General features: G+C 46.0%; 1 protein-coding gene across 1 annotated transcript in view; it reads left to right on the top strand.

Annotated features, from left to right (window-relative positions):
- The window catches only part of DTNB (dystrobrevin beta), a gene marked incomplete at both ends in the record, with an annotated part of 203282 nt that overhangs the window by 157917 nt on the left and 29125 nt on the right, over nt 1-16240 (top strand). The window contains 3 exons of the mRNA XM_080711332.1: nt 90-177; nt 13562-13647; nt 14665-14778. Of these exons, the coding sequence (XP_080567458.1) occupies nt 90-177; nt 13562-13647; nt 14665-14778 (288 nt within the window). The remainder of the gene's footprint in view (nt 1-89; nt 178-13561; nt 13648-14664; nt 14779-16240) is intronic.

Here is a 16240-nt window from a genome sequence, read left to right as displayed (position 1 = left end):
ATGAGTTTCTCCTGTGTGATCTTCCTGAGGACAGAGCGCGCGGCGGGGCTGCTTAGTAGACGTCTGCTGACCTTTTGTCTCCTCGGCAGTGTCCTGGACAGTCCAAGCCGGCTGGACGAGGAGCACCGGCTCATAGCCCGCTACGCCGCCAGGCTGGCCGCAGAAGCAGGAAACGTGGTGAGTGGACAGAGGGCCCCAGCGGAGCAGGAAGTTGGCAGGACTTCAGAAAGCTAGTGGTGGAGAGATTCAGAGGAGCGGGCACCGCAGGGAAAGGGTGTTTACGGAGGAGAATATAATGTTCTCTTTCTTTTATAAATGAATGACTAAGTCATTTTATTAGGCTACTTTGACCCTATATCAAAACAATAAGGCTGTGGCCAGAAAACAGAATTGTTGACCAAATTCTCTCCTAAATGTAGATGCAAAAATCCTTAACAATATTAAAAAAAAAATCAGTCCAGGCATGGCGGCACGTGCCTGTAATCCCAGGTACTCAAGAATCTGAGACAGGAGGATTGCAAGTCCCAGGACAGACTCAACAATTTAGTGAGGTTCTGTGGAACATAGTGAGACCCTGCTTCAAAATAAAATAATAAAATAGGGCTGGTACAGCTCAGAGGTAAAATGCCTCTGAGTTCAGTACCCAGTACCCCAAAAAATAAGAGTGTGGCCGGGCATGGTGGCGCACGCTTGTAATCCCCGCGCTTGGGAGGCGGAGACAGGAGGATCGTGCAGGTTCGAAGCCACCCTCGCTGGCTTAAGAGACCCTGTTTCCAAATAAAATATATATATATAAAATAGGTCTGGGAGTATAGCCCAGAGGTAGAAGGGTTTCCAGAAACCCCAGTACCACCAAATAAATAAATAAATAAGAGAGAGAGAGAGAAACATAAAAGCCAAAAACAGCTACTAGAAGAAATTTTAGAGACTTTCACAAACCATTTAAAAAATTGATTTATTAGTCCTTATCAAATATGAAATCCTTTGCTCATCATAAAACACTGTTAAAAAGTAAATAGACACATCACAACCTGAAAAGAAAATATTCTCCACAGAGATCTGGCAAAGGATTCCCGCACCTCCAGAGTAAAAGACAGTCCAGCTTTTCTAAAAAGGCAAAGATGTTAACAAACAGCTCACAAGAAGATTCGCAAAGAGGCAGAAAGTACACGTAAAAATACTTGGTGTCATTAAGAGTGGGAACATGCCAGTGGCAGCCATAATGAGATGCCACTGTATACCCACTGGCATGGCCACAATGAAAATAATTCATACCACGTGTTGGGGAGAATGTGGAGCAACCTGGAATCTCAAGAACCTCGCTGAGATGGGAGAAATTTATTCTACCACCCAGCAACTCTCCTGGTTATTTATCCAAGAGAAATGAAAACATATGTCTACAAAAAGCTTTGCAGAAGAATCTTCACAGCAGCTCTAATCATATTAGTTGGAAAGAGCCTAGATATTTATCAATACACAAATAGATAAGCGAAAAATGGCATGTTCAGCCAGGCGCGGTGGCGCACTCTTGCAATCCCGGTACTTGTGAGGCCGAGACAGGAGGATTGTGGGTTCTCGGCCAGCCTCAGCTACTTAGTGAGGCCCTCTGCAACTTAGTGAGAACCTGCTTCAAAATAAAGAGACTATAAAACTGGAGGTGTAGCTTAGAGGTAGAATGTCCCTGGGTTCCACCCCCAGTACCTTAAAAAAAGTATGTTCATATAATGGAATATTACTCAACACAGAAAAGGCATGAACACCGATACCTGCAACATCGTGGGTACGTATCAAATATATGATGAGGTTTCTTAAAAGCCAAACACAAATTGTGCATCCTTTTTTATTACACTTACATGAAATTCTAGAATAGGCGTGGAAATCAGACTAAGTTGTTTTTAGGGATAGGAATATGGAAGGAGGATGAAAGTTTTGGGGTTGATGGGAATGCTGTACATTCTAACAGGCTCGTGGGCTGCACGGATGTGTGGATTTGTCAAAATGATCCAATCACATACTTAAGATCTAAGCACGACATCCCAGTTAAAAGAAAAAGTACCAAGAATGGTGCACAACAAGGGTTTGATTGAGATGGAAAGTGGCTACCCAGGGGTTTGCAGTTTATCTCTTAGAGTTTCCAAATGTGCACAATTAAATGATTCTTCTTTCTTCTCCCTGCCAGCCCTTTACTTCCCTTGATGTATTAATATCCACTCCCTCCTCCAGCCCACACACATTGATTTGAGTTATTTGGCAAGCCTTTATTTTATTTCTCTGCTGTGCCAGATTGGATAGTATGGTGTACAGTGATTCCTGCACTCTTGGAACCAGCAGTCTGGAGGCAGACACAAGCAGTAAACAAATAAACACACTCTGTTACATGACACCGGCAATAAACAAATAAATGCACTCTGTAACTGCAGATAGTTACAGCGGAGGGAGGGTTGTGACCGTGGGCAGGGGTCCCCGGTCTGTCTGCAGAGGGGAAAGTGGCCTCCTGTGTGAGAACGTGTTATTTTGAGTCGGGATCTGAAAATAAGCCGAAGGAAATTCGGTTTCTTGGGAGCTGAAAGGGAACCAGAAACCAAATCCGTCCAAGAGCTGTTCTGCCGCCCCTGAGGTCCTGTGGGCCAGAGCTCGGCCGTGTGCTGCCTGGAGAGCTGGGACGCTCCCCTCCCCTCGTGCGTGAGGCCCCTGCACATCCCAGCCCTTGGCGGAAGGAGGTGTGACACAGAAGACACCTGTGGCCGCCGCCTCCTGTGGGAGTGGAGGAGGTCTCCTCTGAAAACTTAAAGCCTTGGGCTTACCTGACTGTGTCAGATGCATTTATACCACTTTCTAATTGGAGAAATACTAATGCATAAGATTAACCTCAAGCCATCTGACAGAGTGAATTCAAGTCCTCCTCCTGGGGTCTGCATTCTCCACAGGAACCAACTGGGATTCCCACAGAGCCCAACTACACCATCCCCTGAGTTGGCACCATAGCCTGACTGCAGATACTGGAGCTATTGGCTGTAAAATAACCCTCCTTAAAACTTCTAAAGGCCCAAGAGAAGGAATTAAAAATACAAGAGAGGAAAAGACTATTTCAACAGATCAGAGTTAAAAATAAACCAAATAGAACTTATCAATTTATTTTTAAGTTACTGAAATTAAAACTCACTGAATATATTTGATGTCAGATTAGATATGGCTGAATAGAAAATTTGTGAACTGCAAAATATGTGTAAGAAAAAGTCCCAAAACACAGCTTTATCCACAGCTGGAAAATTGCAAATAGGTTTTCAGAGATGGAGGACAGAGAACCCAAAGTCATCTAATTGGAATTTCAAAGGAAAAAAAAAAACATAATTAAGATAAAAAATTAATGGTGGAGAAATTTCTAAAATATACATAAGACATGAATCCTCAGTTTGAAATATCACAGTCAGTCCCAAAATGGGTACATACAAATAATTGCACACCTAGACCTATCAAAATGCAGCCACAGGATACAAAGACAAGATTCTGACTATGCCCCCAGTTAGGTTTCTCCACCACCACAACAGAACAATTTCTTCATAAAGGAAAAAAAAAGTACTTTATGAAAAATGAAACATCTGCTTACATCCAGTGCTACTGATGTTCACGATAAGACTAGGAACTGTCCCAGCTGTTGCAGGGGACATGGCTGTACTCCAAGTACTTGTGAGGCTGAGACAGGAGGGTCCGGCTTGAGAGCCCTCAGCAGCTTTGTAAGAGCCCCTAGCAACTTAGCAAGACCCAGTTTTAAAATAAAAATGCAGCCGGGCATGGTGGCGCACGCTTGTAATCCCCGCGCTTGGGAGGCAGAGACAGGAGGATCGCGCAGGTTCAAAGCCAGCCGCGCGCGCTGGCTTAGGAGACCCTGTTTCCAAATATAAAATGTAAAAAGAGGTCTGGGAGTGTAGCCCGGAGGTAGAAGGGCTTCCAGGAACCCCAGTGCCACCAAAAAATAAAATAAAATAAAATAAAATAAAAATGCAAAGGGCTGGGGTAGCTCAGAGATAGAATACCCCTGCACTAAATCCCACTACCAAAACAAACAAACAAATAAAACTTGGAATCAGAGAATGAGATGAAGGAGGGTAACCTGAAGCCCAGACCCCAGGTGCCCTACACCTTAACCAGGGAAAGAGGACAGAGTGTGTCTCGGCGGGATCTGTGGGTATATGTCGAGGCCCTGGGGTTGGAGTTGCAGGACCTGAGCCCGGGCCGGCGGGCAGGCCCGCTCACACAGGGCCGAGTCAGACAGACGCAGTGTTCCAGTGGTGGCAATGTGTATGGATTTATGTTTTCTTAGGGTAATAGTTACAATAGCTGTGGCTGGAGAGTCCTGATTTGTTTCTTCCTCCAGAACTACCTTATCCCTTTGGGGTTTTTTTCTTCTTCTTTAGAATCTAGTATCAAGCCAGGCGTGGCAGCGCATGCTTGTAATCCCCGCGCTTGGGAGGCTGAGACAGGAGGATTGCACGGGTTCGAAGCCAGCCTCAGCTACTTAGTGAGGCTCTCAGCAACTTAGTGAGACCCTACTTCCAAATATAATAAAAAAAAAAAAAGGTCTGGGAGTATAGCCTGGAGGTAGAAAGCCTCTGGGTTCCACCCCCAGTGCCACCAAAAAAGAAAAAAGAAAAAAGAATATAGTATCAACTTGTACATCTGACTCTTATCATTATAGTAATATTAGTGCAAGGTTAGTGAAATGGAACAGAATAGAAGCCAGGTGTGGTGGTAATCCCAGCACTTGGGAGGCAGGGATCACAGGTTCCTGGCCAGCCTCAGCTACTTAGTGAGGCTCTCAGCAACTTAGACCAAAAAAAAAAATACTATACATGTTAGGTAAATCTTTCTTGTGCCCTGAGTCACAACTGTTCAAGTTATTTTAGAAATTAAAATTTATAAATAAATTTGTAGCTGTGGGCTGCACTGTTTGAATTTAAATGAAGTATGTGTAATGTCATTAGATAGCCTTGTCAACCCTATGGTGTGCTTGAAAAAATATTGTAAATAAAAGCTGCAAAGCCATTTGACCCCAAAGCCCCACACATACACACCCCTTCACCCTGACCAAGATAAAGGGCTGTTTACACCTGATAGTGTCAGAAGCCAGTTCTCTAATTCTCCTGAAAATGATCACTATTAGGATGGTCTTGAGACTAAATACTGATACAGTCCCTTTCATCTCCAGTTTGTTTTGCAAAGTTCAGTTATCTTATACATATTGGGTCTCTCAGGAAGAATTCTTCCCAACTAGATTTCTGTTAAATAGAAGACTCCTAATCCTCTAATCTCGCACTGATACAAGTGCCTTGCATAAACAGGGCGTAGTGCTCAAAAGAATTTATTTATGGCCTGCCAGATAGGCTTTGTATTGATTTTCTTCAAAGGCCCTCTTCTGCAAAGAGAGACCATTAAATCATCTGAAGAGCCAGCAGCGCACCCTGCGCAGTGCTCCCTGCGCAGTGCTCCCTGCCAGCCGGAAACCTCCCGGTGCCCGGCATGGCCACGCGGTCTCATGCCTCCAGGAAAGACTCCGTGGCTGCTCAGATGAGCCAGGAGAGCTCATTGGTTTCCTAAAGTATCCGAGTTGGTTTCTTTGAAAACAAACCAAAAAACTGTAATGCATGGTAAATCACCAGCAAATTCTTACATTTTTATTACAAATGTCACCGGCATTGGATGGAATCAGATGTCTTGAGTACCTTTAATTTTTTTTTTTTTCCATGAAAAACTGACTGCGGGAAATTTGGGAAGAAGGTAGAAGGAAGGGGAAACCAGCCTTCCTGCTCCGTCATCATCTTAGCGGATCGGGCGCACACCATCTCAGGAGCGGCCTCCTGGCTTCTTAGAGATGGGCAGTAACCATGCGGGGTTTTCCACACATTAAGTGACTGCCCCACCCCAAGTAGGCATCGTCAAGCCTGGCTACAACGGCATGATCCGAGGTGAAGCACTTTAAAAAAACATAGAGCTCCTTGGCTTTGTCTCAGACCTACTGAGTGAGAGGCTCTGGCTTTAGGGCCCATCAATCCTTATTGAAAGAAGGAAGAAAAGTCAAGTCCCAGTCTCCTGATTTACAGTTAGCTTGGGAGCCACTACCTTGAACAGTGTTATTGGATTTTTGAGAAAGGTTAATAATCCACAACCCTCCATGATATTGGATGGTGGGCAGACTGCCCTGGGGTATTAAGACAGTCTAGTGGATGGGAAGTTCAATCAATCAATCTCTCTCTCTCTCTCTCTCTCTCTCTCTCTCTCCCTCCCTCCCTCCCTCCCTCCCTCCCTCCCTCCCTCCCTCTCTCCTCTCTCTTCCCCTCCCCTCCCCTCCCCTCCTCTCTCTCACTGTAGATTGAACCCAGGGGTACTGTACCTCTGAGCTATACCCCCAACCCTATTTTCTTTTTTATTTTGAGACAGGTCCTGCCTCTGGTATTTAGATAGGAGGCTCCAAAAATGCACAGCCCTGATTGCAGTTTGCTCTCAGCTTTCCTTGGTTTTGAAATATATGCCCAGTTTGACCAGAGGGGTCTGGTTTCTTTTCCTGTACTGATCAGATTATGTCTCCGTCTCACTAACGGTGATGGAGCTCCGTGAGATTAACCCTAAGAGAACGCTGATCTATGTGTCAGGGGAAGTAGAGGCGCCTTGTCCTTCCAGCATCAAAGGCACCTCAACAGAAATGAATCCCACCCTGAGCCCTCATTCTCCAACATTAAAGCTTTAACTCTTGAAATACGGTCCTCTGGTCCCCAATTTTTTTTCCCTTTCATTGCACTGGTCTTGATTTATCTATCATTCAACCTAACGAGTACACTTACCATGATATGATTATTATTTAACTGTTAGGTGACCTCTCACCTTTTTTCTTCTTAACTTGTCAATCTTGTACTTCTTTGGCATTTGAGAAGCCTTTTCCTTCAGAGATTACCCTCCCTAACTGTTTTGACCTAATGATAGAAATAATAGCCACCATTCTGAGTGCCTTTTGCATCTATAACCCTGAGCTAGATTTTTTTTTTTTTTTTTGTACTGGGGCTTGAGCCCAGGGCATTGTACCTTTAAGTTAACAACCCGAAACTAGCTCTTCATTTAAAATTTTTTGAAATAGGGTCTCAGTAAGTTGCTGAGGCTCTCACTAAATTGCTGAGGCTGGCCTTAAATCTACGGTCCTCTGTCTTAGCCTTCCAAGTACTGCGCTGTATATTTTAGGAACATCAGCTCTGATTTCTAATGTGACTTTATAGGTGAGAAAATTAAGGCGCAGCTGGGCGTGGTGGCGCACGCTTGAGAGGCGGAGACAGGAGGATCACGCTGGTTCGAAGCCAGCCACACTGGCTTAAGAGACCCTGTTTCCAAATAAATATATATATATATATGATGGGTCTGGGAGTGTAGCCTGGAGGTAGAAGGGTTTCCAGGAACCCCAGCACCAAAAAAAAAAAAAGAAAACTAAGGCGCAGAAAGCTTAAATTACCTTACCCAAGGTCTCCCTGCCAGACTTGAGATTTAAATTCATGGTTATGAACATGTTGTGTGTGTGCGTGCGTGTGTGTGTGTGTGCGTGTGTGTGCGCGTGCGTGCGTGCGTGCGTGTGTGTGTGTGCGTGTGTGTGTGTTTTACTGAGGATTGAACTATTGAACTCAGGGACATTCTACCTCTGAGCTACACCCCCAGCTCTTATTTTATTTTTTCTTTGAAACAGGATCTTCCTAAATTGCTGAGGCTGGCCTCACACCTGTGACTCCTAGCTCAGCCTGAGATTACAGGCGTGCACCACTGCACTCAGCTATATGGTATCTGTTAAATTGTTCTTTGAGCCGGGCGTGGTGGCGCACGCTTGTAATCCCCGCGCTTGGGAGGCTGAGACAGGAGGATCACATAGGTTTGAAGCCAGCCTCAACTTAGTGAGGCTCTCAGCAACTTACTGAGACCCTGTTTCCAAATAAATTATAAAATAGGTCTGGGGGTGTAGCCCAGAGGTAGAAGGCCACTGGGTTCCATCCTCAGTACCACAAAAAATATATATATTTCTTTGAGATCACTTTCCATATTTGTAGAAAGTTAGGTACACACAGCCAGTGATGTGGACCTATGTAAAACCATTTTTTTAGTGTTTGGTGTTAAGTAAACAAAACACTCTCACTTGATACAAGCCCACCTTTTTTAGTTCTTTACAGTAGAATGGGCTTTTGTTTTGGTTTCTCTCTCTCTGTGTGTGTGTGTGTGTGTGTGTGTGTGTGTGTGTGTGTGTGTGTGTGTGTAATAGAAGCCAGGGACATTCTACCTCCGAGCTACACCCCCAGCCCTATTTTTTATTCTTTATTTTGAAACAGGGTCTCACTGAGTTTCAAAGGGCCTCACTAAGTAGCTGAGGCTGTCCGCGAACCCAGATCCTCCAGTCTCAGCCTCCCAAATGCTGGGATTACAAGCGTGCGCCACCACGCCTGGCTGGAATGTAGATTTTAAAAATGTTGTTAGACAAGAGCACACATTTCCTCTCTTTTTTTTTTTTTTTTTGGTGGTACTGGGGTTCCTAGAAACCCTTCTACCTCCAGGTTACACTCCCAGAACCTATTTTTATATTTTTATTTAGAAACAAGGTCTCTTAATCCAGCACAGCTGGCTTCAAACCAACATGATCCTCCTGTCTCCGCCTCCCAAGTGCGGGGATTACAAGCGTGTGCCACCTCGCCCGGCAAAATTCCTCTTACTATTTTTGCACAATTTTAAACAATCTCACCCTCAACTAACTCAGCTGCAGTTTGTTCCAGAAGCTCGTCTCTGTTGGGCCTCCGTCTCGTTCAGCCTGGTTTCCATGGTCACAGTGGCTGTCTTTCCACGGGATGCTCAGTTACCTGCGGTGATGCCGCCTGTACCGTGTCAGTGCTGACCCGAGCCGGCGGGCCTCGCGCTGGCCCTCTTCTGCCCAACGCTTCCCTCTGGCTTCTCCTGGCTACTCCTCCCTCCACTGAGTGTCTGGAAGCCCTTTTGGAATCACTTCTTTGTAAAAAGTCCTCTCTTGGAGGCTGAGGCAGGAGGATCACAGGTTCAAGGCCAGCCTGATCAATTTAATTGAGATCTGTCTCAAAATGAAAACTAAAATGGGCTGAGGATGTAGGTCACTGGTAGAGTCCCTCTGGGTTCAGCCCCCAGTACCAAAACAACGTCCTCTTCTGTCCTGGTCCACTGCATTCATTCCCGTTTCCTCCTTGCGTTTAGCACCGCTCATGTGCCTGTTTCTTTTTTGGTTTCTGGTCTCTCCCAGTGGATTGTAAGCTCCGAGAGGGTGGGGACTATGCCTCCTTCACCAGCGCATCCCTGCTTGCTAGAGCAGGGCTTGGTACACAGTAGGAACCAGGAGTGAGTAAATGAATGCGGGGGTTATTGGTTGATTGATTAATTTTTTAATCAAGTATCTCAGATCTTTTTTTGCCAGAGCGTCTTATGTTCTTATGAGCTGACAGTTCAGCTTCTGTCTTATTGCCTTGAGAGTCCCGGAGGCATTTTAGGAAGGGAGACCTGGCCTTGTTTAAGACGGCAAATAAAATCCTAAGTTTCTCTGTTATTTAATGTATATCTTTATTAGTCACTTTTTTTTCTCTTCGTTTTCTACTGGGGCATGATAATTATATATAATATGGTGGGACCTATTATATATAATTGTAGTGCAATACATTTTATATAGTGCAGTTCATTGTTGTATATTGGTACCTGCACATCAGATAATGCGGTTAATTTCACATGCATTTTTTTTTTCATGACTATCGTGAAATAACTAAACCTGGCTCACTTTACAAAGAAAAGACGTTTCTTTTGGCCCAGGTCAGAGGGCCGCATGTGGTGCCAGCCTTCTTGCTGGCAGCCTGAGCCAGGGCTGCACGCCTCTGGACGCCTGTCTCCTGTTCTCTCTCCCTCTGCTTGGAAAGCCCCGAAGACCTTCTCTCAGCACCACGGTCAGATTAGATTCCCCTCTCTGTAATGTCTCACAATGAGGATTAAATTTCAATACATGAAGCATTTGAGGACACTTAACCCATGGCAACCTGACTGTATTTAAATTTCGGTTGAGTGGAATAAGCCCCTGCTGGACGGCCACCAGCGGGAGTGGCCCGGTTGGTGGCAGGGGGAGGAGCCCGGCCCCACGCCCGCTCTTTACATCTGAGTAACAGTGCTTCCTGCGGGCAGAGAGCTTGCCTCGTCATCGCTGCTGCTGATGGCCTGAGTCCACGTTAACCGCCACCATGGAAGATGGCTCCGCCTGGGTGTCGGACACCCAACTGGGAAGATTTTCAGGCATTTCTAATAAAGCACTACAGAGCTCGTGTGTGTGTGTGTGTGTGTGTGTGTGTGTGTGTGTGTGTGTCGTGCGTGTGTGTGTGTATGCGTGCGTGTGTGTGTGCGCGCGCGCGCGCACATGCTAGAGGTTGAACTCAGGTGTTCTACCTCCGAGCTATACTCCAAGCCCTATTTTGTTTTTATTTGGAAACAAGGCCTCACTAAGCTCCCGAGGGCAGGCCTCTCTAAGTTGCTGAGGTTGGCTTCAAATCTGCAGTCCTCATCTCAGCCTCCCAGGTGCTGGGATTACAGGCGTGCACCACCCCACTCGGCCAACCACAGAGCTTTTGCTTGTCATAGGAAGAAAATTCCTTTCTGAGCTCACTGGTGTTTCCCTGGTCCCACCTGCTAGAGAGCTATTTAACTCCAGTTTGCAGGGATTGCAAGCATATTGTTCAGAGCCAAGCTCGGGCTCTACTCAGGCTCTCACAGGACTGAAGACAACATGGAAAATTTACTCAGCCAGCTGCTGGTCTATGGTTTTGGAAGAAGAAACATCATCTTGTTCTTTCTTTTAAAAAAGAAAAAATATTTTGTAATCTGGTAAAAGTCCTCCCACCCAGATTTCTGTGCTGTTCTGCTCCTGTTTATTTAGAAAACACCATATGAAAAGAGTCACTTATTGAATCTTCAGGCTCTAGGCAGGAAACACGGTTTCTGCCTCTTGTAGGCCGCGGTTGAGGCAGAGCCGAGTGCGCGGTGAGTGCACAGCCACCAGCACGTCCTCGAGCGTCCCTTCTGCTTACTCTGTAAAAGGGAAACACCACCTGGTCATCGCTTTTCCTGCTCTGTATTAATTGGCTACCATCTTCCCAAAGAAAACAGCAAGGTGATAGGTATCAGTGGATCTGCCAATCACACCACAGGCTTTCTCCAAAGAAGATACGCACTCATAAGGATGCCCGTGAGCACGTGAAAGCACGCTCAGCGTAGTAGCTAAAGGACACGCAGATGATCCGTAATGCCATACCACTTCACACCCGCTAAGATGACTGAGCAGGAAGGTGGACAGAGTCGGGCCTGGTGGCACACGCCTGGAATCTCAGAACTTGGGAGGCTGAAAGAAGAGGGTTGCAGGTTCGAAGCCAGCCTCAGCAACTTAACAAGGCCTTCTGCAACTCAGTGAGACCCTGTTTCCAAATTAAGGGGGGAAAGAAAGGACTGGAGGTTGAGCTCAGAGGTAAAACACCCCTGGGTTCAGTCCCTGGTACCACACACACACACACACACACACACACACACACACACACACCCAAAAGGGCCGTATGCGTGTTGTCAAAGGATAGTGGAAAAAAAGGAAACTTCATACGTTGCTGATAGAAATGTAAAATAGCCCATCCACTTTGGAAAAATATTTGTCAGTTTCTCAAAAGGCAGTTACCATACAACCCAGCAATTCCATTTCTAAATACATACTCAAGAGAAATAAAAACATATCTCTACATACATATTCACAGCAGAATTATTCAAAATAGCCTCAAAGTATAATCTAAATAACTATCAGCTATTGAATAGACAAAATGTGGTATATCTATGTGATAGAGTAGTGTTCAGCCACAGAAAGTAAAGAAGTTCTGATACGCGGCAAAACATGGATAAACCTCAAAAACTCTTTACTAAGTGAAAGAAGGCAGACATAAAAGGCCACATACGATATGGCTGCATTTGTATGACATACATAGAATAAACAAATAAATAAAAACAAAATAGGATGGTGGGTATTGGGGGGGTATGGAGAATGGCTACTAATGTTTCTTTGGGGATAATGAAAATATTCTGGAATTAGTGGTGATGGTTTCACAATCTCATACACTAAAACCACTACATTGGATACTTTGAAAGAGTCGATTTGACAGTGAAATCAACTTTTTTTTTTTTTTTTACGGGTCTGGGGTTGGAACCCAGAGGCATTTGACCTCCGAGCTATACCCCCTGCCCTATTTTTTCTTTATTTTGAAACTGGGTCTCACTGAGTTGCAGAGGGCCTCACTAAGTAGCTGAGGCTGTCTGCGAACCGCGATCCTCCGGTCTCAGCCCCCCAAATGCTGGGATTACAAGCGTGCGCCACCACGCCTGGCATATCTCAACTTTTTAAAAATTCACAATTAGGAACTTTATACCCACTAGGATAATCAAAACCAGAAAGTAACAAGTTTGGGTGGGGATACAGAGAAATTAGAACCCTCATTTGTTATCAGTGGGGGGGTGTAAGATGGTGCCACCACTTTGGAAAACATTTTGAGAACTCCCCAAGTGTTTAAGCATAGCGTTACCATGTGACTCAGCAATCCCATGGCAGGAAACCAGGGGAATTAAAGACATACTGGCAAAAAGACATGTATATGCAAGTTCAAAGCGGCTTCATTTATAATAGACAAAGCTGAAAAGAATAGAAGACTACTCAGCAAAAAAAAAAAAAAAAAGAATAAAAAAGAAATAAGGATTTACGGAAACACAGGTGGACCTCAAAAACTTCATGCTAAGTAGAAGCCAGAACCAAAACCTGAATATTGGATTAACCCGTTTATATGAACATTTGGAAAAATGTTTGTCAGTTTCTCAAAAGGCAGTTACCATACAACCCAGGGATTCCACTCCTAGATACATACTCAAGAGAAATACTAACACATCCCTACACACACATTGATCTTCATATTTGCCTTTTTTAGAAAAGGCAAGACTAAGCCGGGCGTGTTGCCACATGGCTGTAGTCCCAATTTTTAGGAGCTTAGGAGAATTGTAGGTTCAAGATTAGCAGCAGCAATTTAATGAGACTCTTAGCAACATAGCGAAACCCTTTCTCAAAATAAAAAAAAATTTTTTTAAGTGCTGTAATAAGGAGAGGTAGAATGCTCCTGGGTTCAATCCCCAGTACTTAATTAATTAGCTAATTAATTAACAGAAAATAAAGGCAAAACTAGCTGGCCCATTAGGGCTGACACCCTGAGGCCAGGCTGGGCGAGGCCGTGGCCAACAGACTAGCACAAGGGAGTATTTCATCGTGGTGGGAACTGTTCCCAAACTGGGCTGTGGTGGTCATTTGCACAGATGTTTACATTTACTAAAAATCACTGAATTGTACACTTAACATAGGTAGATTTATGGTATGTAAATTATACCTCAAAAATTAGTCCATAAGAAATCAGCAGTCTCAAACCCTGAAGATATTTGAATCAGAACAAAAGCCCCACTCTTTCCCTGTCTCTAGACTCGTCCTCCCACCGATGTCAGCTTTAACTTTGATGCCAACAAACAGCAGAGACAACTTATTGCAGAACTGGAAAACAAGAACAGGTAAGAATGCAGAGGTCGAGGCCGCTCCTCAGGTCAGAGGTCGAGCCCACTCCTCAGGTCAGACAGAGGTCAGCCCGCTCCTCAGGTCAGAGGTCAAGCCCGCTCTTCAGGTCAGAGGTCAGTCCGCTCCTCAGGTCAGAGGTTGAGCCCACTCCTCAGGTCAGAGGTCAGCCCGCTCCTCAGGTCAGAGGTCAGCTTGCTACTCAGGTCAGAGGTCGAGGCTGCTCCTCAGGTCCAGCGTCAGGTGAATTTCTGGCTCTTGTTTTCCTCGCAGGCTAGATGGCTTTGGACCACACAGGGAGATCCCGCCTCGGTGAACAGAGGCTGGCCGGGGTCCAGGAAGCGCCTGGACTCCAGTTGGTGTCCATCTGTATCTGTTGACTCCGTCCTGCCCTCCCATCTCCTCTCCAGGATGCCCCTCTCCATCTCCTCCATGCTGCTGCTCAGCAGCGTTTGCCTGTCTAGTATTCCATGTGACTGGTCTCTCTTTAGAAAGCTCTGTAAAGGCGTGGAGACCAGACAACACACCACTCACTGTGCACCGAAAGGCGGAGACCAGGGCAGAGGCCGGGCCTAGTGCAACATCCAGTCTCCAGAGAGGACGCCCAGGGCTCGAGGCGGGAGGGACTGGGAAGGCCGAGGCGGGCGCGGGGCTGCACTGGGAGCTCGCAGGGCTCTCCTTGCCTTTCCCCAGGGAGAAGCAGGATCAGTAAAGCATTGCCATTCTCATTCTCCTTTCCTGGGGATGTTTTCAGTTCTTCAGAAAAGTGTTTTTATAACTCTAACACAGATGAGTGTTCATTGAGGAAATGTCAGGCAAAGCAGTATTAATAAGGTGCCAGTGTCACATCTGGGTGGTTTGGAAGCTATCAGAACAAGATTGGTAGAGGAGAACCTGCGAGGAGTAGGTAGAACTCCTAACAGAAGTGCTCATGCTCGCGTGCTCGCCCTCCCTCTCTCTCTCTCTCTCTCTCTCTCTCTCTCTCTCTCTCTCACTCACTGACACATCCTCTCTAGGGAGATCCTGCAGGAGATCCAGCGGCTCCGGCTGGAACACGAGCAGGCTTCCCAGCCCACTCCCGAGAAGGCCCAGCAGAACCCCACGTTGCTGGCTGAGCTGCGGCTGCTGAGGTAAGCACCTCTGCCCCAAACCACAGCCTGCGGTGGGAGTCCATACCCCAGGAAACCAACCTAGGGGACAGAATCTCTTTATCCATGCAACCAGTCCTGCTAGGACAGACTGCTAAGAGTTCTTTCATCAATCATGCTGAGACCTGCAGCCATCATTACAGGCCTGGGTAAATGCCGTCCTCAAATCCCAGGACAGGTGGGCAGCGTCCGGACTCTGTGGCTCTTCTGAGAAGACCCTTGTGCTGTGGCTCCTCCTCTTCTCGTGCCAAGTAGTCTGCCTGTGGGAACTCTTGGTAGAAATAAGGCTTGCCCTGTCCCAGAGTTTGCTCTCCTGGAGAGGGATGCTTCCCCTGCACCTCCTCACACCGGGGAGCCCCGTGACCCCCTCCACCTCTGCATCAGAATCAGGGCGCAGGATCAGCGTGGGGTGAGAGCAGCCCAGCTCCCAGTTGGTGCTTTTGGGGAGGGAACGAGGACGTCTCAGAAGAACCTGATTCAGGACTGTTTCTCCTCCATCTTTGAAATGTCTGTATCTGTTCTTCTGCGGCTGAAAACATTATTGGAAGCAAATGTAGTGACTTGACTTTCACCAGAGCTGCACAGTCCAACGAGAGTTCAACAGTGAACCACTGTTCCCAAATAGCAGTTCTTTCTGTTTAGGTTGTGCCTTTTGACGTCCTACGTTGGTTTTATTTTTATTTTGTTTTATTTATTTTTGTGGTACTGAGGACTGAATCCATGAACGTTCTATCTCTGAGCTGCATTCCTAGTCTTGTTTTATTTTTACTTTGAAACCAGGTCTCACTTGCTAAGGGCCTCACAAGCTCATTGAGCTGGTTTCAAACCTGTGATCCTCCTGTCTCAGCTTCCCAAGTACTGGGATTACAGGTGTGTGCCCCCGTGCCCAGTCTGGTAATTTTTTATTTATTTATTTTGTGCGTGCGTGTGCGTGTGCGTGCGTGCATGCGTGCGTGTGTGTGTGTGTGTGTGTGTGTGTGTGTGTGTGTGTGAACTACTAGGGATTGAACCCAGGGGCATTCTGCCTCTGAGCTACACTAGCCCTATTTTTTTTTTTCCAGTACCAAGATGGAACCCAGGGGCATTGTGCCTCTGAGCTACACCCCAGCCCTATTTTTTTTTTTAAACAAGATTTCACTAAGTTGCAAAGGGCCTCACTAAGTAGCTGAGGCTGTCTGAGAATTGCTATCCTCTGATCTCAGCCTCCCAATGCTGGGATTACAAGTGTGCACCACCATGCCTGGCCTTAATTTTTATTTTGAAACAAGGTCTCACTAAGTTGCTGAAGGCCCTGCTAAAAAAGGTGCTGGCGCTGGCTATGAACTTGTGATCCTCCTATTTCAGCCTCCCAAGTACTAGAATTACAAATGTCCACAATTAATTTTTAATGTACTGTCATCTGGGATTCTGATAGCCCTTCCTTCCTTCTTTCCTGCCTTCCTTC

Source organism: Muscardinus avellanarius (genome assembly GCF_963383645.1).
Source record: "Muscardinus avellanarius genome assembly, chromosome: 15".
NCBI classification, from domain to species: Eukaryota; Metazoa; Chordata; class Mammalia; order Rodentia; family Gliridae; genus Muscardinus; species Muscardinus avellanarius.
The sequence above is the reverse complement of the archived record's forward strand: the minus strand, read 5'-3'. Positions and strand labels throughout refer to the sequence as shown.